This window comes from Heliangelus exortis, chromosome Z, assembly GCF_036169615.1.
Source record: "Heliangelus exortis chromosome Z, bHelExo1.hap1, whole genome shotgun sequence".
In the NCBI taxonomy this organism is placed as follows: Eukaryota; Metazoa; Chordata; class Aves; order Apodiformes; family Trochilidae; genus Heliangelus; species Heliangelus exortis.
The window spans coordinates 59045635-59069508 of NC_092454.1; the positions used below are offsets into that span (position 1 = coordinate 59045635).

General features: G+C 42.2%; 1 protein-coding gene and 1 long non-coding RNA gene across 2 annotated transcripts; one reads left to right on the forward strand and one right to left on the reverse strand.

Moving 5' to 3' along the window:
* Positions 1-2903: 2903 nt before the first annotated feature.
* Positions 2904-3894, reverse strand: LOC139790425 (uncharacterized). The gene is made up of 2 exons (XR_011723485.1): positions 3691-3894; positions 2904-3573 (listed from the first exon to the last, which is right to left on the reverse strand). It is a non-coding gene; the product is annotated as an uncharacterized lncRNA (long non-coding RNA).
* A 1997-nt stretch (positions 3895-5891) lies between these two features.
* Positions 5892-14319, forward strand: TMED7 (transmembrane p24 trafficking protein 7). Its single transcript, XM_071732281.1, has 3 exons — positions 5892-6260; positions 8911-9156; positions 11643-14319. Exons 1-3 carry the CDS (start codon positions 6081-6083, stop codon positions 11877-11879), a joined length of 663 nt encoding a protein of 220 aa, XP_071588382.1. The 5' UTR covers positions 5892-6080; the 3' UTR covers positions 11880-14319.
* Positions 14320-23874: the final 9555 nt, after the last annotated feature.

Sequence of the window (23874 nt, forward strand, 5' to 3'; positions counted from 1 at the left end):
TCTTTTCTGAAGTAATACCTGAATGTACCAATATGCCAAATATTTTAAAAGCAGCAGAGCATACAGAAAGAAATGAGAAAAGCCAGAAAAAAAATGCCAACTGATTCACAGCACACCTGATTATTTTACTTTCCAAAATACTAATAAGACTGTAGCTGTGTTTGCTACAGTCTGTGTTATATCTAAAATGAAATGTAGAAACTCTTTTTGGCTTAGAGTATTGATGATACTTTAAGACACTAATGCTTATCTGATACCTCTGCGATATCCAGTGTCTTGTGTTCTTTTACAAGAGATTAAGACAGATGTTTTCAGCATTCCAGCATCCGTTTATCCCTGCATCCAAAGAGCCAATCTGGAAGTAAGAGAAGCTTAGCGAGGCACGGAACACACTTCCAACAAAAACTGTGAAGCGAGCAGGAAAGTTGTGGTGACCAAGAGCTCCCTCTGGTGTATTGCAGGAAGGGCAGCATCCCTTCCCCTGCACGCACCGTTGGCAGCTCCGGGCCCTGCAGCCGGGCCAGCAGTCGTCAACCCAGGGCATCCTGCGCGGCCGGTCCAGCGGAACCTCCGGCTCACCGCCCGGCTCTGCTATAGGTACCTCCCGGGCTTGGCCATGGCAGGGTGCAAGTCCGGTTCTGTACCGGAAAAAAGCTTTGTCCATTATCATGGTTATTTCACTCTGTTAAAAGGGAAGGGGAGGAAGGGAAGGGAGCCATGGAACAGATATTTTTAAACAAATTCTCCTCCATTTGAACTTCTTATAAATTCATTTTAAAAAACCAACCCAAAACACCCAAAAAACCCACGAAGTACTATGTTTTCATGATAAAAGCTCAAATTCTTCTTGCCAACAAGACTTGAGACTCTGCAGGGGTGCATGTGGGCTATTTCAGAAGGTAGCAAGGGTTGTAACTTTCCCAGTCTTCTTCTCCTCTCCTGTGATTCCATGACGGCCAACTCTGTGTACTGCAACAGCTCTCGAACTCTTCTGTAAAGCTGAACATGTGGACATACAGTAAGTGTTTAATTTTGGGTGCAGCTAAATTTGTTCTTAATCAAAAGTATTTTTAAAAATGTGTTATTTTCTTGCAGTTTCCTGTCTGGATCTGTTTTGGCTTTTATGTAATCAACCATCATGAGCATAGACAGTAGAACAGTTACCTTTTAGACACAAATAAGCTCATTTCTTGCTCACTGCAGTTTTGAAAACATGAGAACGAAGGTTAGAAAATGCACTGAACCTTAAAAAAAAGGATAAATTCAAGCAGCTTTAAGGTCTGGTGATTTCTTCCTTCACAGCATGACTTTGCACAAATCACACTTTACTATACTTGACTGCCTTTCAAGTATTTTGCAGGTGCCAAAGTTGTTTGGGGCTGCTTCTTCAAGTATGAAGGACAGTGAAAAGGAAGATTAATTTGTATTACAAGTGGACAAGCTTCTGTTAGTAACGTTAATCTATCAAAAACTGAGCAGTGTACTGGCAAGTAACCAGAATTTAGTATCTGGGTATCTGTCCTGGTTTGGGCCAGGATAAAGGTGATTTTCTGTCTTGTACATTTGCTTTCAGCTAAGTCTCTTGTAAGTAGCTGCACTTGCTAAAATTAACAGCAAGTTCCTCAGGCAGTGTCTGCTTCTGGGAGTGGTAACACTGGATGTTTATAGTTACAGCTGGAGGCTGGTGTGCAGAACCAAGGACACTGCTCAGCTCTGAGGAACATTTTGCCCTCTGGAAGGAGAAAAGGACCATAAAGAGGTCACACCTGCAGCCCCCCTTTCAGGGGGAATGGACAAGATAGGTGGCCAAAATTGACCAGAGTATTCCATCCCATACATGTCTTACTTAGTATAAATTTGAGGGATCACGAGGGTCAAACCCCTTCCTTCTTCTTTCCTGCTTCCCCTTCTTCACCTGTCCGTGTTTGCTTCAGCATCCTGGGAGGATTACATCTGTTCTTCTGCCTGTGGTCCTGATCCGTGCCAGCCCATATCTGTGTGTTCCTGCCTCCAGCTCCTGACTGCTGCTGACCCCAGGAGTCCAGCCTGGACTTTCCCAGGGCTGCCCTTGGTTGTGATGTGAGAGTTATTGGGGGAAAGGGGAGAGGAATGTGGTATCAATTTTCCTGTATATTTGTATATATTTAGTAATTTTTCCTATTTATTATTACTGTTCCATCAAAGCTGTGTAGTTTAGTTTCCAACCCATAAGTCTCTCTCCCTTATTCTCTCTCCTTCCTCTATCAGGGAGGGGAGGGGGATAAATAGAGAGCATCTGGCATTCAGTTTAATTGCCAGGCCAGTGTTAAACTGTGACAGTATCAAGGTCCACAATTTACGTCAAATCTGTCAAACCAAAGCCAAAACAGATTTTAAAATGGTGATATATTACCAGGTTTGATGAGTCTGAGTAGTGAAATAAAACATGCTGTGCAATGTATTCAAAGTGAGAATTAAATGACAAAAGTAAAGTGGACTTTTTCAACTGCTACATGCAACTAGACTTCTGGAAAGGTATGATGGCCACACAGACTAAGGAATATTATGAAAACACCTTTGAAGACCTCTAGTAGGGAGCACTGTGTATTGAGGGACTATAAAGATGAAGAACAGCTTTTTTCAAACAACAGGATATGTTATTTCATTCATAAGATCTCATTTTATCTGGCTGAAATTACATGTAGTGGTGGAGTAACCATCCCTGAAGGTATTTTAGAGTTGTGTAGATACAGTGCTTAGGAATATGGCTTAGTTAAGGTCCTGTCAGAGTTAGGCTATGATTGGACTCAATGGACATGAAGGTCCTTTCCAACCAAAGCTTTTCTCAAGCAAGAGCTGTGGTGACAAGCAGCTTAAATGAGTGTCACCCTAATTAAACAGATTTTCCAGTATGAAAGGAAAGATTTTGCTTTCCTCTAAAATATATTTATTGCTTTTTGGGAGCTTAACCTTTCCAAGGATAATAAAGACAACATGAAATATTATTTCACAAAAGGAATGATCACACACACAGTGGTAACTGGGAAAACTTGGTAAAAGTAAGAGCAGCACCAGCATCCTGGATAATTTCTTTATTCCTTGTAACAATTATAAATTATTAATTGGCTAATTCAAGGAAAATTATCATTAAATTAACAAGTACAAGGGCCTATGTAATGTTCTTTCAAAGACAAAAGTTCAGATCCCTACTGTTACCAGACAATAGATAGTTCCACATGTCATTTAGGGAACTGGCTATCACTGTGACTGGGATGTTTAAGAAATGGATAAACCAAGCCAGTTCCAAACTTCAAAGGAAATACTGATGCTGAAAAGCCATCCTTATTGCTAATAGTTCTTAATGACTACCAATATCAGTGTGTATACAAAACAATTATTACTCCTCAATAGATCCATCCCAGATGAGCCACAGGCACACCACGCCAGAGCTGATGCTGTGTAGTGAGAGCTGATGGCTGCTGTCTCCTTGCTGATCCTCAGCCACCAGGGACAAGGTGATGAGACTCCAGAGCTCCTTGTAAGCAGTTTGCCTTCTTTCCTTTTTGCTCAGCTGATATTTTATACTCTCTGCCCCTGATGCAATAGGAAAGGAAGTGATCTCACCTGCTCTTGATGACTTATTTTGGGGATCAGGACCTGTTCTGGATTTTGCTTTCTGCGAGACCTTTCTTGCCTGCTCTGCAGAATTACCTTGGCTTTAACAGGCATCTTCCCCCTTCTCTTTTGTTGTTTGGTTATTTGGTGACAGGTTTCCAATCGTTATTTCTTAGGTAAGCTTGATTTTGCCTATTTAGTGAGGCTTTAAGGAAATAACCTGAAATAGAGTGAACTAGGAGACGAGAAGCTGTATAGGATCACCTCAGTTGCTGTGAAAAATCTCTCGAGTGAGCGTGTTCCTGACACACGAAGGCTCTTGGGAATGCTCTGTGCAAACACACAGATCCTACACGCCTGCAGACAACAATTTAAGTTGAAGCTCCCCCGTGTGGCACAGATACACAACCTGTATGTGTGATACACAACCTGTACGTGTGATACACAACCTGTGTCTGTGATACACAACCTGTACGTGTGATACACAACCTGTGTCTGTGATACACAACCTGTGTGTGTGATAGACAGCCTGTGTGTGTGATACACAACCTGTACGTGTGATACACAACCTGTATGTGTGATACACAACCTGTACGTGTGATACACAACCTGTGTCTGTGATACACAACCTGTGTGTGTGATAGACAGCCTGTACGTGTGATACACAACCTGTACGTGTGATACACAACCTGTATGTGTGATACACAGCCTGTGTGTGTGATACACAACCTGTACGTGTGATACACAACCTGTATGTGTGATACACAACCTGTACGTGTGATACACAGCCTGTGTCTGTGATACACAACCTGTGTGTGTGATAGACAGCCTGTGTGTGTGATACACAACCTGTACGTGTGATACACAACCTGTACGTGTGATACACAACCTGTGTGTGTGATACACAGCCTGTACGTGTGATACACAGCTTGTACGTGTGATACACAGCCTGTGTGTGTGATACACAGCCTGTACGTGTGATACACAACCTGTGTGTGTGATACACAACCTGTGTGTGTGATACACAACCTGTGTGTGATACACAACCTGTGTGTGTGATAGACAGCCTGTACGTGTGATACACAGCCTGTATGTGTGATACACAGCCTGTGTGTGTGATACACAGCCTGTATGTGTGATACACAGCCTGTGTGTGTGATACACAGCCTGTGTGTATGATACACAACCTGTACGTGTGATACACAGCCTGTACGTGTGATACACAACCTGTGTGTGTGATACACAACCTGTGTGTGTGATACACAACCTGTGTCTGTGATACACAACCTGTGTGTGTGATAGGCAGCCTGTACATGTGATACACAGCCTGTGTGTGTGATACACAGCCTGTATGTGTGATACACAGCCTGTGTGTGTGATACACAACCTGTACGTGTGATACACAACCTGTATGTGTGATACACAGCCTGTACGTGTGATACACAACCTGTACGTGCGATACACAACCTGTACGTGTGATACACAACCTGTACGTGTGATACACAACCTGTACGTGTGATACACAGCCTGTATGTGTGATACACAGCCTGTACGTGTGATACACAACCTGTACGTGCGATACACAACCTGTACGTGTGATACACAACCTGTATGTGTGATACACAACCTGTACGTGTGATACACAACCTGTGTGTGTGATACACAACCTGTACGTGTGATACACAACCTGTGTGTGTGATACACAGCCTGTACGTGTGATACACAGCCTGTGTGTGTGATACACAGCCTGTACGTGTGATACACAACCTGTGTGTGTGATAGACAGCCTGTACGTGTGATACACAACCTGTGTCTGTGATACACAACCTGTGTGTGTGATAGACAGCCTGTACGTGTGATACACAGCCTCTATGTGTGATTCACAGCCTCTACGTGTGATACACAACCCGTATCTGATTTATCTCACCGAAACCAAGCCCCAGACACCCGCGAACGGAAGTAAAATTACCACGACTACGACCACGCCCCCTGACCACGGCCACGCCCCTGTCCGTGGCCACGCCCCCATACATGCTGGTCAGTATCTATGGCCACGCCTCCATAAACACGGCCACGCCCCCATGCCAGCTCTCCAGTTGCCGTGGCCACGCCCCCATACCCACGGCCACGCCCCCATACGGACTCCCCTATGGATATGGCCACGCCCCCTACATATGACCACGCCCCTGTGTCTATGACCACGCCCCCTTTACCCCGCTGAGGGGACCACGCCCCTCCCCCCGCCCCTCGGCCTCTCCCCTTCCACGTCTGCGGAACCGCCTTTCCGGGGCGGAGTGCTAACCCGGAAGTACTTCAGGAGGACACAGCGCTCCGGGGCGGTGCTATTTCCGGTGCCTTCTCTCCGCCTTCCTCCGCTACTCCGCCGCCACTCGCCGGGTCTCCTGACCGCCCCCGCCCTCCCTCGTCTCCTCTCCGCCCCCCTCCGCGCTCCGTGTCCCCCCCTTCGCTTCTCCCTTCGCCGGGCGATGCCGCTGCGGGCCTCTCGGGCCGCGGGGCCGGGGTCGCTGTGGCTGGTGTTGGCGCTGGCGGCCTGCGCGGCGGGCCTCGCGCGGGCCTCCGAGATCACCTTCGAGCTTCCGGACAACGCCAAGCAGTGCTTCTACGAGGAGATCGCCCAGGGCACCAAGTGCACCCTCGAGTTCCAGGTAGCCGGGAGGACGGGGGCGGCCTGGCGGGGAAGCGCCAGCGGGGACCTGGGCGTGGCGCGCCGAGCTGGGCCTCGGTCCGACCCGGCCCGGCCCCGGGCAGCGGTGTCCGAGGAGCCTGTGGTGCCCGCGGGTACTCCTGGAGACCGCCGCTCTGTGGATCTGGGAGCAGCAGGCGGAGGCGGTGCGAAGCTCCCCTCTTTTAGCTAAGGAAATGCCTGATGCGGCCTTGTGCTCCGCCGCGGCGGCGGCCAGGGAAGAGCTTGGTGCGGAGCAGCTTAGCGCGGAGCTAAGGCGCGTAAAGTCGGCCTTGAAAAGCGGAGGGGCATTTAACGCTGATGGCTGCCGCGCAGTGTCCCGTCTGAACGGGTGGGGAATTGCTTTAGGTACCACCCCCGCAAAAGCGCAGAAAAAGTAATTTCTTTTGCAGTTTGTGCAGCGTCTGCATGATGGGCACATGGTACGAGTAAAGGAGTTAATGCTGCTGCTGCCAGAGCATGAGCATAGCTCAAATGGGAGTCACACAGCAAGCTGTAAGAAAGCAGTGGAATAGGTAGGCACTGCTAGCAATAGGGCATATAGCAGGACAGGAGTTCTGTAATAAATTAAACAAGCAGGCAAGTAATACTGTGCTTAACATGAACACTAAGTGAGGTTGCACAGTTTTTCTTTTATCAGTTTCTAGCAGTTTGAACATGAAGCCATCATGCCTGAGCACACTGTGCAGCTTTGAGGATGCATTGAGCACACTGCCCTGACAGTTTGGGTGCTTTTGAGTGTATCAGCAGAGTTCCAACCTCTCAGTCACTTCAGCTGGAGAAGTTGCTAACAATACAGCAGCAATGTGAGAGAGAAATAAATCCTTGATGATGGGGTCACAGCTAACTTCGGGGGCTTTTGAAGGGGCTGCGTACATCTGCATTTCAGCTTTTCTTGGTACAGCTGTTGTCCCACTTTCTGTGTTAGGGGGATCATTGCTGTCCAATACCAGACCTTGCTACTCTCTCCTTATTCTTTTTCCTCACACAAATGTCTCTTGTCCCCATGTGTTAACTTTTTCTGAAAGTCTTTTACGTGCAATGCTTTTTGCCCAGCCCCAGTTAGAAGGGATCTCATGGGATGTTGCTGGAGAGAAGCCTTCTGTTGCCACTTTTGTTGGTGAGCAGGAGTGGCACAGTTTAAAGCATGGCTTGGAGCAGCCAGTGATAATCTGAAGTGCTGTGTGCATGGCCATTGGCAGCGTGTGTCAAGAACTGAGATGGTGCTGAACCAGGCCCTGTGAGAAGGAATCCTAGAGGATCTTTAAAGTTGTGGTAAAATTTTACTATGTAGATGTAAACTGGTCCTTTCAGGTTGTGTGGTACAACTGAATGTGACTTCTATGGAATTGGTAAAAAGCACCTTCCTGTCAAATTTGATTGTACTTCAAAAGCAAACCATTGAACCATTGTTTTACTACAGAAAATCTTATTTTTGTTTTTCCTTTCCAATCAGGTAAGCATTTCTCTATGAAAATCCCAAGCAAATGCAGACATGCAGGGGGGCACATCTAGAGATCCAGGCTTCCAGAATTTTTTTTTTTTGCTCTTTGTAGCCTGGCATCACATTTTGGGAAAAAATGAAGAAACTGGTTGACAACTGAATGTTTCTAAACTGTTCAGATTGTTAGTTCAGTTGCATCATCAGTGCTACCCTTTTAATAACCTGGAACCTAAATAAGCTGATGCAGGTTTAAATAGTAATATGTGAACTGAATTGCAGATGCTCAGATACTCAAGTATTTCAGTGATTTCTACACAGATCTAAAAGGGCCATTGCTTTAGGTGTAAATCTCTTTTTTTTCTTTAGCATTCCTTATCTTTAAATCAAGACAGTGGGAGCAAGTGTAAAATTACCAGCTTAAGGGTGGTCAGAACACCCAAGCTGTGAACTCCTAAGCTACCATTGAGTCTTTCTCCAGAGGTGGGGTAGCTACTTCACAGAGTAATCTGCTGTAAACCAACAACAATCGAAGCCTGAAACAAAACCTCAGCACAGTCATGTGAAGTTTTAAGTGACTTATCCAGATGCAGCTGGTTTGGGGAAGAAATGCTGTGGTTAACTGTGCAGGAGGGAGGCAGCAAACCCCCCTCCTCCCCAGAACATTGCTTTGTTCACAAGCACAGCTGAAGGAGCCAGGCTGAAATACTTGTTCTACTGGTCCAACACCATTCCTACAGCTCTGCCTAGTGGGGTAGCAACATTCTTTCTGCCCTAACTGCAGAAAAAACTGTTACCAATCTCAGCTGCCTCAGTCAGTGCCGTGGAGGACTTGTGGATACAGAAAATGGTTGATTTTGTACAGTAATGTCCTTGATTCTCCATGTTTCATCTAATGTTGCTTTTGCTGTTGCACAGTTATTTTTGACACTGAACACAAACGGTTTGAAAATATGGCTGAATGGACATACACTGAGCCTAGAAGTATTCTTACTGTCTTCCATCAGAAAATAATTTCAAAGACTTGCTTTGAAAGATTTTCAGATTAATGAATTGTATTTTAAAACATTTGTTAAAGGAAAAAAATGGCCACTTGACAAATCATACTTCTTAAGAGAACTGACATCCATTTCTTCTAGGAAGACAATTTTTGGGTTTTTGTTGTTTTCAGGTGATCACTGGAGGCCATTATGATGTTGACTGTCGACTGGAAGATCCCGATGGCATTGTGTTGTATAAGGAGATGAAGAAGCAGTATGATAGCTTCACATTTACTGCATCCAGAAATGGAACATACAAATTCTGCTTCAGCAACGAATTCTCTACTTTCACACACAAAACTGTGTACTTCGATTTCCAGGTTGGAGAAGATCCACCACTGTTTCCCAGTGAGAACAGAGTAACTGCACTTACCCAGGTAAAATGCTTCTGTGTTTGATAGCAGTTAACTAGAGGCAATGCTTTTCCAAGCTCAGCTGCATTAGGTATCTAAATAACTTCTAAAAATCAGTGGATTGGAGCTTTTAAAATAATATGAATTAAAATAAGATGCCTTTCTGAAGATAGAATGTATGCAGAGCAGAACTGAGAAGGAGTCACCCAGTGCTTATGGGAAAATGAGGGTAGTAATTTAAATCTTAAACTCTAGGCCACTATCTTAATTTTCTTGTGGGTTCTTTTTGTTTTGGTTTTGTTGGGTTTGGTCTAAAAGTGACTTTGTTTTGGGTTTTTTTGCTAAGGGAACTCCCTTTTAATGCCATGCTTCTATGCCTGTTGGAAGTGTGCATTTCACAAAATGCAGATACTGCTTGATCAAGGTTTTTTAAATTTCCAAACTTCAGAGAAACTTTGAGAATTTTTTTTATATTTGAATTTTTTGTCTTTTTTTTTTTTTTTGGGCAAGGGCTTAAGTTGACCTCTCACATAGCTGCCATTTTTATAAGGAAGTACAAAATTCTAGCAAAATTAACAAAATCAGCCATAATTAGCTGGCTTCTAGACACTGTGAAGCGTCAGTGCATTACTGTTATATTCTCAGGATTTTTTATTTTTGTACCACCTCTACCCAACCTAAATGCATCAGAACTTCCCTTGGAACACTTGCTTCATGAATTCCCACCAATGTTCTTGCATTATAACTACAGCAAACGTGGCTCTAGCCAGTCATTAAAGAATGATGGGTGTGATCACTGTTTTGCTAGGCTGGACTCAGCAGCATAAACACCACTCCCCATGTGCCAGTCTCACTTCAGTTTACCTCCCTTAACTCTGCAGTGGCTGAGACCTGTAATGAGTAGATTGCTTTATATGAATTTGACTACAGCTCTTACCTCTTTCTCCCTGCCACTCATTTGCTCTGCTTTTGTTTGTATTCTGATTTTTGATCCTGTATCTTTCCATCTCTTTTTTCCAGCTTTAGTCTCCTTGCTTGTAATGTTCAAGGCCAGGTCGGATGGGGCTTTGAGCAACCTGGTCTAGTGAGAGGTGTCCCTGCCCATAGCAGGGGATTGGAACTGGATGATCTTTAAAGTCCCTTCTAGCCTGAACTGTTCTGTGATTCTGCTCAGTCTGTGTGTTCTGGTATATCTGTTTTTTCTCTTGCTATCTTGGCATCAGGACAGGGATTTTGACAATTGAGAATGTGTGGTTCCTGATTGTAGCATCTCTACAACCCCTTCTAGCCTGTGGGGCAAGATACATAAGATATTTTATTACTGGATTGTAGCATACATGATGCAAATAAGGGAAAGTTAATTTTCAGAGCACAACACATCTTTGCTAAGAAGGTTCTTGTTGCAGTTTTCTTGAGGCTTATAGCATGACCAAACCTTGGCAGCCTTTCACAGGGACAGGAAAAGGCAAAAATCTAAAAGCAGAGTGACTTTGTTGCACTATTCAGGAGTTTAAATCCCTTGTGCAGTGGGAGCAACAGCAGAACTTAGTTTGGAAAACCTCTTCCTGAGTTTAATCAAGAATCACGGAATTGTCTTGGGTGGAAAAGACCTCCAAGATGGCAGAGTCCAACCTTGTTCTGTTATTGGCTTGATAATCATCAACTTGAAAAGGTGGTTAGACAGAGATATTAGTAATTTAGAGTGGCCCTATCTCACCTTTTTTAATAGGTTGTGCTGTTTGATCTTAAGGAAATCGTAATTTTAAGACATAAAACAGGAAAACTCTGACTAGAACTTAAATGTTTTGAAGACCTATTGGCTAATCTTTTGGTGATGAAAACAGAGTGAGGGTACTGACTTACTTGCAGAAGATAAACTGAAAGGGGAAAAAGTTTATGTGAAAAATTAGGGCTTGGTTAATGAGCAGTACTTTTTAAAATGAAAAATTGCAATCAGGTCAGACAGTTTAAGTATTTGTTATATGTTTTGGAGTATTCTGCAACACTGGAAAGCAACAGAAGGCATTGCCCTTTCCCTAATCACTTCCGTGCATGACTAAGAAGGGTCTCTTACCAAAAAACATGTTGACTTCAATAATGCAGATTTTTAAGATGTTATACATCTTGAATGAGAATTAGGCAAGGAAGAATGTCATACTAATTAAACAGAAGCACTTAATGTGTGTACTGTGTGCATCTTAATGCTGTGTGCAGCTGCTTGTTTACCTGCTACATGTGGCATTTTCAGCCAGTGTTTCTAATGTTTTTTTTGAGCTGGAATATAAGTTAAACATACTCAAGCTTCTGGCTTTTTACTAAACATGCAATTTTACATGCTTCTGTATTTCATATTCTGTTGCATTGCTATGCATGGAGTTTGATCAATTCAATCAAACTTTACCACATTTACAGCGTTTCAGTCTGACAGTGGACAAATTGAACTGTGAAACTTCACCAAAAAAGCACTGGAAGGGTTCTTAATTTAGCTGTGTGTGTGTTTGCTTCTCTAGATGGAGTCTGCGTGTGTTTCTATTCATGAAGCTCTGAAGTCTGTCATCGATTACCAGACTCACTTCCGCCTGAGAGAAGCTCAGGGCCGCAGCAGAGCAGAGGATTTAAACACGAGGGTTGCTTACTGGTCCATTGGGGAAGCAGTCATTCTTCTTGTTGTTAGTATTGGGCAGGTATTTCTCCTCAAAAGCTTCTTCTCAGATAAAAGAACCACAACAACCCGTGTTGGATCATAACTGTTAGTGGTAGTGCTTCAGGTTGTTGTGTGCTACTCATCTATAAAAATTACTGTTCTCTGGTTAATTGCAGGTACAAAAGATCTGAATATATGCAACGTTCAAATGTGTCTACCCCTTATCCCTTAAAAATCACCAAGTACTTGCAAAAAACATTCTGAAAGGGACACATGATTTGAAGTATTGTGAAAATACTTTGGAACTTAAGTTTTTTCTTTTTCTCTGTATTAAATATCTGGCGGTGACCAGCCTCCCTTCATTTCTACTGATACTAATCCAAACTGAGTTTTATTTTTACCAGTGAGATTAGCCACTTGCAGTGCAACCCTTTAAAATAAACCAACAGCCTCGTGTCTGACATGAGAGCCAGTGTATATGAAAATTTGATTGGATTTTTATTTTCAGGCTAAATGTATCAGATTACGGAAAGGCAAATGTGTGAACTGTAGTGCACTGTTACTGATTTGCTGTTAAAAAAAAATCCAGCGATGCCCTCTCCTTATTTGTAAAATGGTTGCAAGCCTGGCACCACATCATGGTGCAAATTCTCCATCGGTTGCTACATTTTATACTTGAGTTTGCTTGCTTAAACATTGTTCCAAGTTAAAATAAATGCATTTGTCTTCTACAAATGTTTGTTTTGCTGAACAGATGGTAAACTGAGACTACTCAGGAAATCTACTTTCTGTATTCAAAAACCTTAATCCCCAAGTTTATGTTAAAAGCATGCAATAAAATGGGGCATCTTGCAACTTTGTCACTGAAGCTGTATAGTTTGTGTATCCATACATGCTGCTGCTGCTTGGGTTTAAGGTCAGAAGTACCTTGTTTTGTTAACCAAGCACAGCACCCGCTCTGGACACAGTTCTATTATATGTTGGTCATATTCAAAGCTACTAAATTGTTTTCCTATGAAGAGGCCAATCTGATACTGATACTGCATTGCACAAGTGCTGTAAATTTTACTTTCCTGTGTGTGGTACACTGATACTTGATGGCGTTGTGCATCTAATTGCCACTCTTTTTTCTTTTTTTCTTTTTTCCTAGTGGTCAGGAAATGTTTTAAATATTTCAGGTTATTTTCTTTTTTTGGTAGATTTCTTGTTTCCAGTGCTTATGTAGCTTATGTTCTTGTTTATTTGGATGTGGAAAGTAGTAAATGTGTGTACCTAAAAGAAGCTTGAATTGAGCTGGTCGTGATAAGGATATACTCCTTTAGATGGCTCTAGAGGAATAAGTAGACTGACCAGTTTATTAGTGCACACTAGACAAAATAAGGCAAAAAACTTTGTCATTTATGACTGAATAATTCAAAAGATGCTTCTTAAACAAGTTCTCACCTAGCAGAGAAAGAATGCTAAACCTTTATTATTTGCCTGTTTAATTTCTAGCAGAAATTTGATAATACATGTACAGTTGATGCTCTAACAGTCTGAAGAATTGATCTAAGTTGACTTGATTTTAAAATCTTGTTATGGCTGAAGCAGAAGTGTACCTACTGTCTGCTGTGAACTGACTGCTCTTTTGGAAACTGAAGAAAAACCTCAAACAGTTAAAAAACTATTTAAAAGGTAATAAGGTTATTAAAAACCTTAATGTATCCAGAAATCCAGAATTATATGTAATTTTTTCTATGTAGAATTTTAGATACTGTAGTCCCATTTTGGGATGCATATTTCCCAGAGATAGTCTCAAAGATCAGAAGACAAACGAAAAAAAAGTGCTTGCTTCTTATGAGACAGATCTGCCTGCACACAATATCCTTGATGTTACCTAAATACTTTTCTTTTGTGTCAGCCACTAATATTTAGTATTTTGTGCTGCATTGCACACAGTAATGAAGCAGGTGATACATTTGGTGCAAGTGTCAGATGAAAATGCATTTCATTTTTTTTAGAGTCCACTCTTCTTTTCCGGAGTTTGCATATCACTTTCATGGCTTTAATCACAACAAAAACATGAAACATGTAGGGCTTTTTCCCAGAGTTCTGTGTGCTGTCAAAATGGTAAACAATTGGGTAAAACAAATAATGGGCAGCCATCACACACCTCTCTTTATTCTTTCATGTTTGAATGTGTGAAGTGGGACTCTTCTGCTCTGTATTACTCCCACTGCTTAGTGGACTTGACTTTTGCATTGAAGTTGGGTATCCAAACCCTCTGGTAACCTGCTGCATAACGTGCAGTAATAGCTTAAAAATGCCTTTATTTTTGTGTTATTAGAAATGTGGCACAAATACACGTTTAAACATAGCTGTACATAGTTTTTAAAATAAGTGAGTGGATAGGATATAATAAAACACATGCTAACATGCAGTGTATGAAGAAATGCATTACGACTTCTGGTTAAAGCTGCATCTTTTTAATATATGAAAAGAACAGTTTTGTTAATGGTGTGATACACAAGTAAATGACCTGCATTAAAGGGGATATAACTGTTTTTAATTGCTAAAGGCCTTGGGTTTCAGCTATTCCTTGGATGTTTTTATGTTTACAGAACTCCTTTTCATGTCCTGAAATGTCAGTTCTTGTTTTAGTTGGTGGGGAAAAAATAGTTTGAATAAGACAAAAAGCAGACCCTGTGAATATTGTATGGGAAAATAAAAAAAAAATTATATGAATGTGGTCTGGTGTGGTTGTTTTGTTTGCATGTCGGAGTGGCTAGCATTATTCTTCAAACCTCTGAATAATATTTTGAGTAGCCAACTAGTTTTTAAATACCTACCACCTGACACTTAATTATTTCCACTCCTGTATGTCAGGAACTGCACGGGATCACTGCTGTTCATAATTAGCTGTGCTTTCAGCTCACTGGAGAAACCCCAGCCCCAGCCAGGTGGTGTGACTGGCTCTGCTCAGCATGCTAGCAGTGCAGGCAGATGCATCAATCTGTTCCTGTTGGAGTGGAATTCAAAGTGTTTGACCACAGTTGCAAGGAATAATCAGGGACTTAATGCCCAGGCAGCACCAGTGAGCCACGTACCCACTAGCTCACTCCTCAGCCACACTGAGATGGGCAGAAGAAAATTCAACCATAAGCTTGTGAGCAGAGACAGGAACTACAAGGTTTCACTTCACAATTATGGGCAAAACACTCAACTTGGTGAAAAAAAAGATTCATGACAAAATCAGAGCGGGATAAAGAGAAAGCAAAACCAGATGTTGTCCAGCTTATCCCACCCCTTCTTCCTGGGCTAATTACCTTGCTCCACATTGCTCTACCTCCTCCCCCCTGGAACGCAGGAGGATGGTGAGTGGGATTAACATCCATTTATCACACGTTATCTCTGCCACTTCTCCCTCCTCAGGGGAAGGACTCCTTGAAGCCTTCCCCAGCTCCAACTCTTCCCTTTCAAGGGAGAATCCTTCGCAAACCCTTCTGACATGAGTCCCTCCCACCAGGTGCAATCCCTAAGGAACTCCAGTGTGTGCTGCCCACAGTCGTGCCATGCTTCTGGAACAGCTGCTTCCTCTGGCACAGGGTTGTCCAGGGCTGTAGATCCACATCTGCTCCACCATGGTCCATCACAGGCTGCTCCTTTGTGCTCCTCCATGGGCTGCAGGGGAACATCTGCTCAGGCACTTCCTCCCCCTTCTTCCTAACCCATTTTGGTACCTTTGCTCTGGAATTGCTCTCACTTCCTCCTCTCCTCTTTCTGAGGTCATAGAGCAGTTCCTTTCCCTTTCTTGAAGATGCTGATCATAAAGGTGCATCCACTGTCACTGGTGGGCTTGACCTTGGCCAGATGTGGGACTGGATTTGGAGCTGATGGAGCTTCCAGCTCAGAGGAGCCTCTCCCACACCTCCCCCACTACCAAAACCCCAGGAGCACTGACCCAACCCATAAGTTTAACCCTGTAGATAGGAGGATACAACTGAATGACCTACACAAGTGTATCCAATTAGTGTTGTCTAATGATGGGATATAAACATAGTAATGCAGTGTGTGATTGGAGGTATTTTATACTGCATAGCTTCTTGCTGTATTTTAGTATACATCACTTAAGTTTTAAAAAACAGTAGGCATAATTGCTGGGTGTTGGCACCTTCTAAAATATTTTCTTCCCATTTGTGTTTTCTCCTATGTCAGCTGCCATACATTCAAAATTCTTCAAGAACATTTACAGTACTTGGATTAAAACCAGCTTTTGCCCTGAAGAACTGGCAAGTTCCCACAGTCTTGTAGCTTATGGTCTATGGAGGGATTTCTTTGGCCTCTGGCACCGAGATTTGAATGTTGTTTAAAATAATGCAGATTATGGTCTGAATCACAAAGAAAAGATTAGAAAAAGTGGAAAAAATTAGTCTGCTGATGATCTGACTTGCATAATGATGAAGCCATTTATCAAGGATAAAGTAGAAATGTGCTCTGGACTACTGCAACCCATTATACGGGTTTCTTTGACTGGCAGAATGCCTGAGGGCACAACTGCAGTAGGGATACCACAACCTAGATTTATATGATTTACACAATGGCAACAATTACTGAAAATTTTTTAAAGCCTGATGCTGCAGTTCAGCAGTGAGTTAGGGTGTACCACACTGGTGTGCAGGAAGCTGATAATACTGCACCAGGCTGACAGTTTCTGTGCTGGTTATGTGACTGAAGTTCATTGTGATCTGGATCCACTTTCCTAAGCAGTGTGAGCTTTTGCAGTTTATATTCTCCACCTCTGAAGGAAAGCAAGAGTATTGCATGTTATTAAGAACTCAGATTTACATTTCCTAGTGCAGCTCTGGAGTCACTGCTATGGACTGCAAAGGCTTTCAGGTGGCCTTCAGGTGCCATCAAAATGTGTCTCATAATCATTATTCTTGGAATGCAAATATTTAATGTCTCTGCTTTCTGCCAGGTGGCCTCTTCACAGGAAGAAATGGCCTCTTCATTTTCTTATGGAGAAATCCACCAGGAAAAAGACCATCTAATATCAATGATTGTTTAGAACTTAACATTACTGAGTTACTTTCCCTGAGAGTCTCTGTATTTAAAAGTCCATGTTACAAAGCTCAGGGCAAGATCTCATGTGACCATAAGGTGGTTTTACTTTGTAATTCTTACAAGCAGATTGATTTACCCACTCATTCCTTCTCCCTCAGCTGCGATCAGGAAGCAGGACACATGTGCAAGGGGCCTGGTCAGCGTCATGGGGCTGCAACATGGTGATTTTAAGCTATTTGACACCCTTAAACATCCATGTTTTAAGTTTCTTGGCTGTTTTGGCAGTGGGCTTGCAGAAAAAGGAGTAACACAGGAGGTGTGCTGTAGCCTCACTGCCATCCTGTTTTCAAGATGCAGTCTTCTGCTGATGAGTGCTGTGGTTTTACCAGAGTACAGACACTGATTTTCATAGGAACACCATCTTATTCAATTTCACTGCTGCTCATTGTATGTTTATCCATAGAGACCATTGAACACGACTTTATTTTTTTTACTGGACTTTATTTTTAAAATAAAATACAGATACTACTTGAACCAACCTGAATCCTTTCACTGCTTTTAGTCTTTTAGACTTTAGTCTTCCCATACATGGTACTTCAACTCACTAGAAGGCCAGACTTTGGATTTTGATTAAATGTTTAGCCATGGATTTACATAAACTCATTAAATACATAATACTGTATGTTTAATCCACACCTTCAGCAGAACTATGTACATTTTTTTGCTGATGCAGATGATATTAGAACAATATTTGAGTACTGCTGCTGCCCTCTGTAGGAATGGCACTTTGGAAAGTGTGATTCTCTATGCATATATACATTTTTTATGCTCTGAAATGGAGTTTCTAGTTTTTTTCTCTTAAGTGCTTACTGACACATCTTAAGTTTGCGTGGATCAAAAAACAGGACAGAATTCTCTATTACCCCCTGTCCACCCGTCCAAAGGGAAGATAAAAGGAGAGTAAGGACGAGAGACTTAAAAGTTGGAAATTAAATAACTGGAAACAGATTTGCTAGCACAGGGGAAAGGCAGTAACATATGGGATAAAGGACAAAACTACAAATGTATACAAATGCATATATATAACCTGACTCGATGCTGTCAGGGATGGGTGCCTGAGGGCCCCTTGCAGCAGGGCCGCCTCAGGAGAGAGCTCCAGGGCTCTTCCCATTCCCGATGGATGTGGATTCTGAAGGGCAGGTGGCAGCGGGCGGTGAAGGAGCGCAGGGGAACAGCAGCGCGGAGCGGGCGGAAGAGAGGAGGGGCTGGGGTCTGATGAGCTTGAGAGAGGATGGGCAGGGGATGGGAGGGAATGGACCTCTCTGTGTTCTGCCCCTCTCAGAGTCTCAAAGCCCTTCTTTAGTTTTTCAGACTTTGACGGAAATTGCCTTCTTACAAGCTGAACTGCTGTAAATGTCCGTTCTAGTAGAGGTGACAGTGAATTGTTAATGAATGCTGAATTAAATCTAAAGTAGAAGAGATTTAGCCAATTTGTGTATAGCTTTTGTCCAATTTCTGTCAGCATTTTACTATAGTGGGTGATAGTGTTCATAAAATATTCCACTAAGTTTTTAAGTACTGCAGATTTATGCTAGAAATGTATCAGAGGCTGTACAGATTTTCCATTAAGCCCTTGAGCTATCTTTGTCATGGCTTCCACAGTATGGAAGCTTTCCACAGTAACCTGGATATCTTCTGGGCATGTTCATAGGATCATAGAATTGGCTGGGTTGGAAGGGACCTTTGAGATCATCAAGCAGTTATAAACAGTGGTTTACTTGGAAAGAGGCACATTATACAGAAACTCTGAGTTCATACAGTGCCTGATTTCTATTTTAGTCATAACTGGGTGCAGAAAACCACTGTGCATCTGCGGGCATTAGGTGCATCTTGAGGGACAACACATTCAAGTGTATCCACAGCCTTTGGAGGAATGGGGTTCTAGGCTGTATTTGAGCCCTAGGTCTTTCTTACCAATAAAAAGGTAAATGAAATGTCACCTCTGCTACTCACTTCTCCAGGAACTCGAAGTTATTACCTTCCTCAAAATAGCAAACATTTACCCACTAGTGCCCAGCCACCAGCCTGATGTTACCCCATTCACTGTCACCCTTTGTGCTTGGCCTGTGAGCCAGTTGCTCACCCATCATATAGAGCTGTTGTCCAGCTGTTTGCTGGACATTTGTCCAGGAGGATACTGTGAGACACTTAAGCAAAAAAGCTTTGCTGAAGTCCAGAAATATTACCATCTACTGGCTTTCCTTGATCAGCTAGGTGTGTTACCTTGTCATAAAAGGAAATTAAGTTGCACAAGCAGGACTTTCCCCTCATGAAGCTGATGTGGCTGTGACCAATGACTGCGTTGTCCTCCAGGTGTTTTTCAGTACCTCTCAGAATAATCTTATCCATAATTTTACCAGGCACTTAAGTTAGACTGACTGGCCTCGAGTTTCCAGGGTCCTCCTCCTTGCTCTTTTGGTACAAGCTGGCCAGCTTCCAGCCGACTGTCTTGCTGCAAAATCTTTTAAAGCTGTTTACCACCAGAGTGCCTTCAGATGGAGCTGTTGACTTTTCTTCCTATATTAGCAAATGAGAAAACCAAGTAAGATCAGTGTAATGCTTGCACTTAGATTTTTTCCCTGTACATAAACATAATGATACATTTTTGTACATGTAAATACTAGCTATCCTTTGCCTAACTAAAAAAAAAGCAATATATATAGTACATTCATATAGTTGGTACACAGATTTGCTTCTACTCACATAGACAAGACTTAAGACCTCCTGTTAGGTTTAAAATACCACCAAAAACATCTTTAAACTTATTTAACTGGAAGAGTTAAACAAGCTGGAAATGAGACACATGGGATGCATTATAACTACATAAGTCAGGGCCATCACATTGCAGTGTTTTGGTTCCTTTTTCAGTTTGTTTACAGCATGGATTTCAGGTATCTCTGTGCATTGCATTTGTCATGTTACTGCCCTGACATGCAGTCTCATAAAACCCTGGCCTACTTCTTCTGATGGTCCACATCCTTACTTGCCTAACTTAACATCATCAGCAAAATTTCTTGTCTCTCTTTACTCCCTTTTTTCCACAGGGTTGCATTTTGGAATGTACTGGGAGGGCAGATCCCAGCACTGATGACTGTATTGGCAACTCTCCTTCGTTGCAGGAGCTATTATTTCAGCCTCCTCTCAGCGTTTTCCATCTCTTAATTATGTATCAGACTTCACTATTAAGTTTTTCTTTCTCATTTAAAGCTTCTTTTAAGTCTTGTTGTTTTCTGCTAAAAGCTGTCAGGGTACTTGGTGAAAAGCGTTTTGGAAATCCCATAGACTATAACCTAGGCCTTCATTGCTTACTGTTCTGTTGAAAGTAACATCAACAGACTTAAAAGTCTTTTAAAAGCTTTTCAGAGATGAACTAATCAAAACTAAAGTTTGTATGCATGTAAAAAAAATATGTAACATGTGGCAATCCAGTAGAAAGTGGTTACTCTGTAAGATACATTATTCAGAATTCACTGTTCAAACAGCTGGGTCACCTGTGTTATGTTAATTACTTCTAATAAAAGGCTTTTTGTGTTAACTAAGGCTTTACCATCTGAATTAATTAATTTTGCAGGATATGGAATAACGGCAACAAAATAAATACACAGTTAACAGACAGGAGAGATTTATTATTATGTGGAGTCAGTCTCTAAATGTGGTACCCAAAATAATGCCAATATATACAAGAACACAACTAAATCTATGAATTATTTATTTTCCAGCATTTTTAATTCTATATGCATTGTGATTATATGCATTGTGAATTATATTGGTGATTATTTTTTCCTAGCTTAGATTGCATTTATCTAAGATGTTAGAAAGCTACTACTGAAAAAAACATTTTGTGAGGTAAACTTGACGGGTAGGTTATTCAAGAATATTTTTGTTTTTAACAAATTAATGTAAAGAATTTTTTCATACATAAATATCTTTGGTGTACATCTGTAACATTCATTGTTCATTCACGTAGAGCCTTATAATTTTAAGTTTTGGCTCTTTTTGGCTCAGTTCAAATCTCTGCAGAATTGCAGTGTTAGGAGCAACATAGTAACTATGATCTTGTTTTTCACCCTTGTTTAATTTTCTCCTTTATAGTATCATATATTGGTTTTCTCACTGGGGCATAGTTCTGTTTGTCTGGTGCACAGTCTGAATAAAATAGTCAGTTTTGCAAACAAGAAGATCTAAGTGAGAATAAAATTGCCAGCCAAGGTCAGCTCACCACACTAGTAAAGATATCTGTAACTTTACAAATTAACTGTAGGATTTGATATGCCATTAATTTTATCTGCAGCACACATTTAAATACAGGTAAATCTTTTGTATCTGCATTAATAAGTCAGGTTTATACCATTTCAAGATTTATCTAAGGAGAATTTTTATGTATTCTATGAGTTCCCATTCAGGTTATACAATGTTGAGCACTGGGCACAGGTATCTATAGGAAGATGTGTGCAGAGACAGGTAAAAATCCTGATGGTAGCAATGTAAGGAAAGAGAGTGTATGGTTTGAAATAATGATGGTGAACAGAGGGTTCTGCTACCAGAAAATTTAAAAGCTATTGAGCACCACGATTACAGGGAGACTTGTGTGCTGTGTGGGCACTTTCCTACTTGCATTTCTATGCTGAGGGTGCAGGAAATGTGTTTGTTGTTTTGTTTTTTTTTTTTTTCCACAGTAATTTACCTTCACTATAATAATTTTACAGGTTAAAGTTTGAAACCCTTACTGATCAAGATCTTGATGTGCCAGGCTTATTTGTTAGTTGTCAGGGGAACCCTGCTGATACAAATGGTATGGAGATGACAGTGCAGATGAAGAAAAGCAGAATGGGTGTGAAATAATGGGATGGATTGCCTCATACTTCCAGCCAATGCAGTGGAAATAAACTGTTTTGCACACACAGCCTGCTGCCATCCAAGCAGTTGTTGAGGAAGATGAAATAAAAATGGAGGAATAGGACAGTGATTGCTTATAACAAACTACCAACTGCTGATTCAACAGAATATTTGTATATGCTATAAAGGCCTTTGCTAAAGAGAGTAAAGTCTGCACAAAAGTAGTCCTCTAGCTACACAGGTCGGCTAGGAGGCTAAGTCAGCATCAAAGCAAGGTTCTTCAGCTTCCCCTTAACTTGGCATGGGCAGACTCCAGCTGAATACTTCTAAATCATAAGCCACTCCCTGCCTGTTCTGAGACATGAGGGTCATCCGTGTTTTAAAGAGGTAACAATATATTAAGACCAGAAGAGTTAGAAAGACTGTCACTCTTACTTTTTACTTTCAATGTATTTTTATTTACTCTGCATTTGTGCAGCATGCTTCTGGTTCTTCTTTTGATAAATTGTCAGTGTTTTATTAAAATTTATACCTTAAAACTGTTCTGGGCTCCCCTGTTCAAGAGGGACAGGGATTTACTTGAAAGAGTACCATGGAGGACTACAAGGATGAATAAGGGACAGGAACACCTGCCTTATGAAGAATGGCTGAGAGAGCTGGGGCTTTTTAGCCTGGAGAGGAGAAGACTGAGAAGGGATGTATATCTGTATATATACATATACACACAAAATATATATATAATACATATATTATCTATATATAATGTTGTAGAATCCCAAAAAGAGTATTTGTCTCAAAGCAGCCGCCCTGACCAAGTGGCCACTGTGCTCAGGTGGAGGCCTCATTCGATAGCCATCTGGGCTCTGTTCTCTCAAGGAGAGACCCCATTTGGGTACCCACCCTGATACACGGGGCCCTATTCTCACAAGGGCAGCCCTTCCTTTAGTGGACATCCCAATAAGCTGGACACTGTCCTGGCAAGGGGAGCTCTGTTTGATGGCCACCCTGACAGGCAGGACACTGTCCTTATTCCATAAGGGACAGGGGCAGGCACCCTGCACCCTGCGGAGCCAGAGTGACATCTTGTGTGTGCCCTGGGTAAGGCCCCACAGAGAGGGCACATGTGCAGAAATAAGGGTTATTTCTCTGTCATCCCATCTGGAGGGGTCCAAGTGAACACCTGGCTTTGCAAGATATGCCAAAGCCCCCACTGAAAAGCTGGGGTCAGGCAGCATAAAAGAGGCACACTCGAAATGCAGGATGTGTGCCCACCATCAAACGACCTGAACTTCCTACCAAGATCATCGCTGGATCCAAGGGTGGTGGTATCTTCTCTGTCTCTTCATTATCTTTGTCTATCTCTCTTTCTCTCCCTCCCTCTGTGTCTCTGTTGCTATGGGCACATGAGGATAACATAGTTTCTAACTTTTACTCCTTCCAACTTTTGCTGCTTTGTTAAGTTTTGTTAGTTGTAACATGTTCTTTTGACAACTTCCTTAAATTTTGCTAAGTTGTAACCCATTGCTTTGAAAGTGCCATCATTTATAATTAGTAATTAATAATAACAATAAATAATAATAGTAATCGATAATAACTAATTAGTAATTTTTAATAAGTTGTAATCTCACATGCTTTATGATCTTACTCACTTTTAAGTAAAGTTGTGGTTTTATACAAACCTCCTGGGTAATAACCTTACTCCTGAGTACTGCACAGAGAATTCCCAAACTCCATCTCGCCGACTGGGTTGTTAAAAGAGATTTAATCAGAGGAGGAGGAGGAGTGGGCCCAGCCTCACCCAGGCTCCTCTCTGAGGGAGTTTAGAAAGCAAGGGGGTTCAGTCTGAATCTCCCTGGGTTGACCCCCGCTCTGGGAAACCCTACCCGTGACCACTCCACGGGACATGATATTTTGTTTGGCCCCACACCTGGGGAGCCGCGCTCACTCTGTGAGATGTGACAGGGCTGCACCCACCCTGTGGGGCGTGACAAATTTGCATCAATAAATGAGGGCTGGGCGTCAAGAAGGAAGGGACAACCTCTTCTCACTTGTGCCCTTTGACAGGAGGAGAGACAACGGATTCAAGATAAAGCACAGGAAGTTCCACCTCAACATGAGGAAGAATTTATTTTCTGGAAGGGTCTCAAAGCCCTGGAACA

Bases quoted from the DNA above. Each gene is read 5' to 3' on its own strand.
- TMED7 (XM_071732281.1), top strand. From the start codon at position 6,081: ATGCCGCTGCGGGCCTCTCGGGCCGCGGGGCCGGGGTCGCTGTGGCTG. The intron at 6,261-8,910 runs GTAGCCGGGAGG...TGTTGTTTTCAG, and splicing joins AGTGCACCCTCGAGTTCCAG to GTGATCACTGGAGGCCATTA. The intron at 9,157-11,642 runs GTAAAATGCTTC...TTGCTTCTCTAG, and splicing joins GAGTAACTGCACTTACCCAG to ATGGAGTCTGCGTGTGTTTC.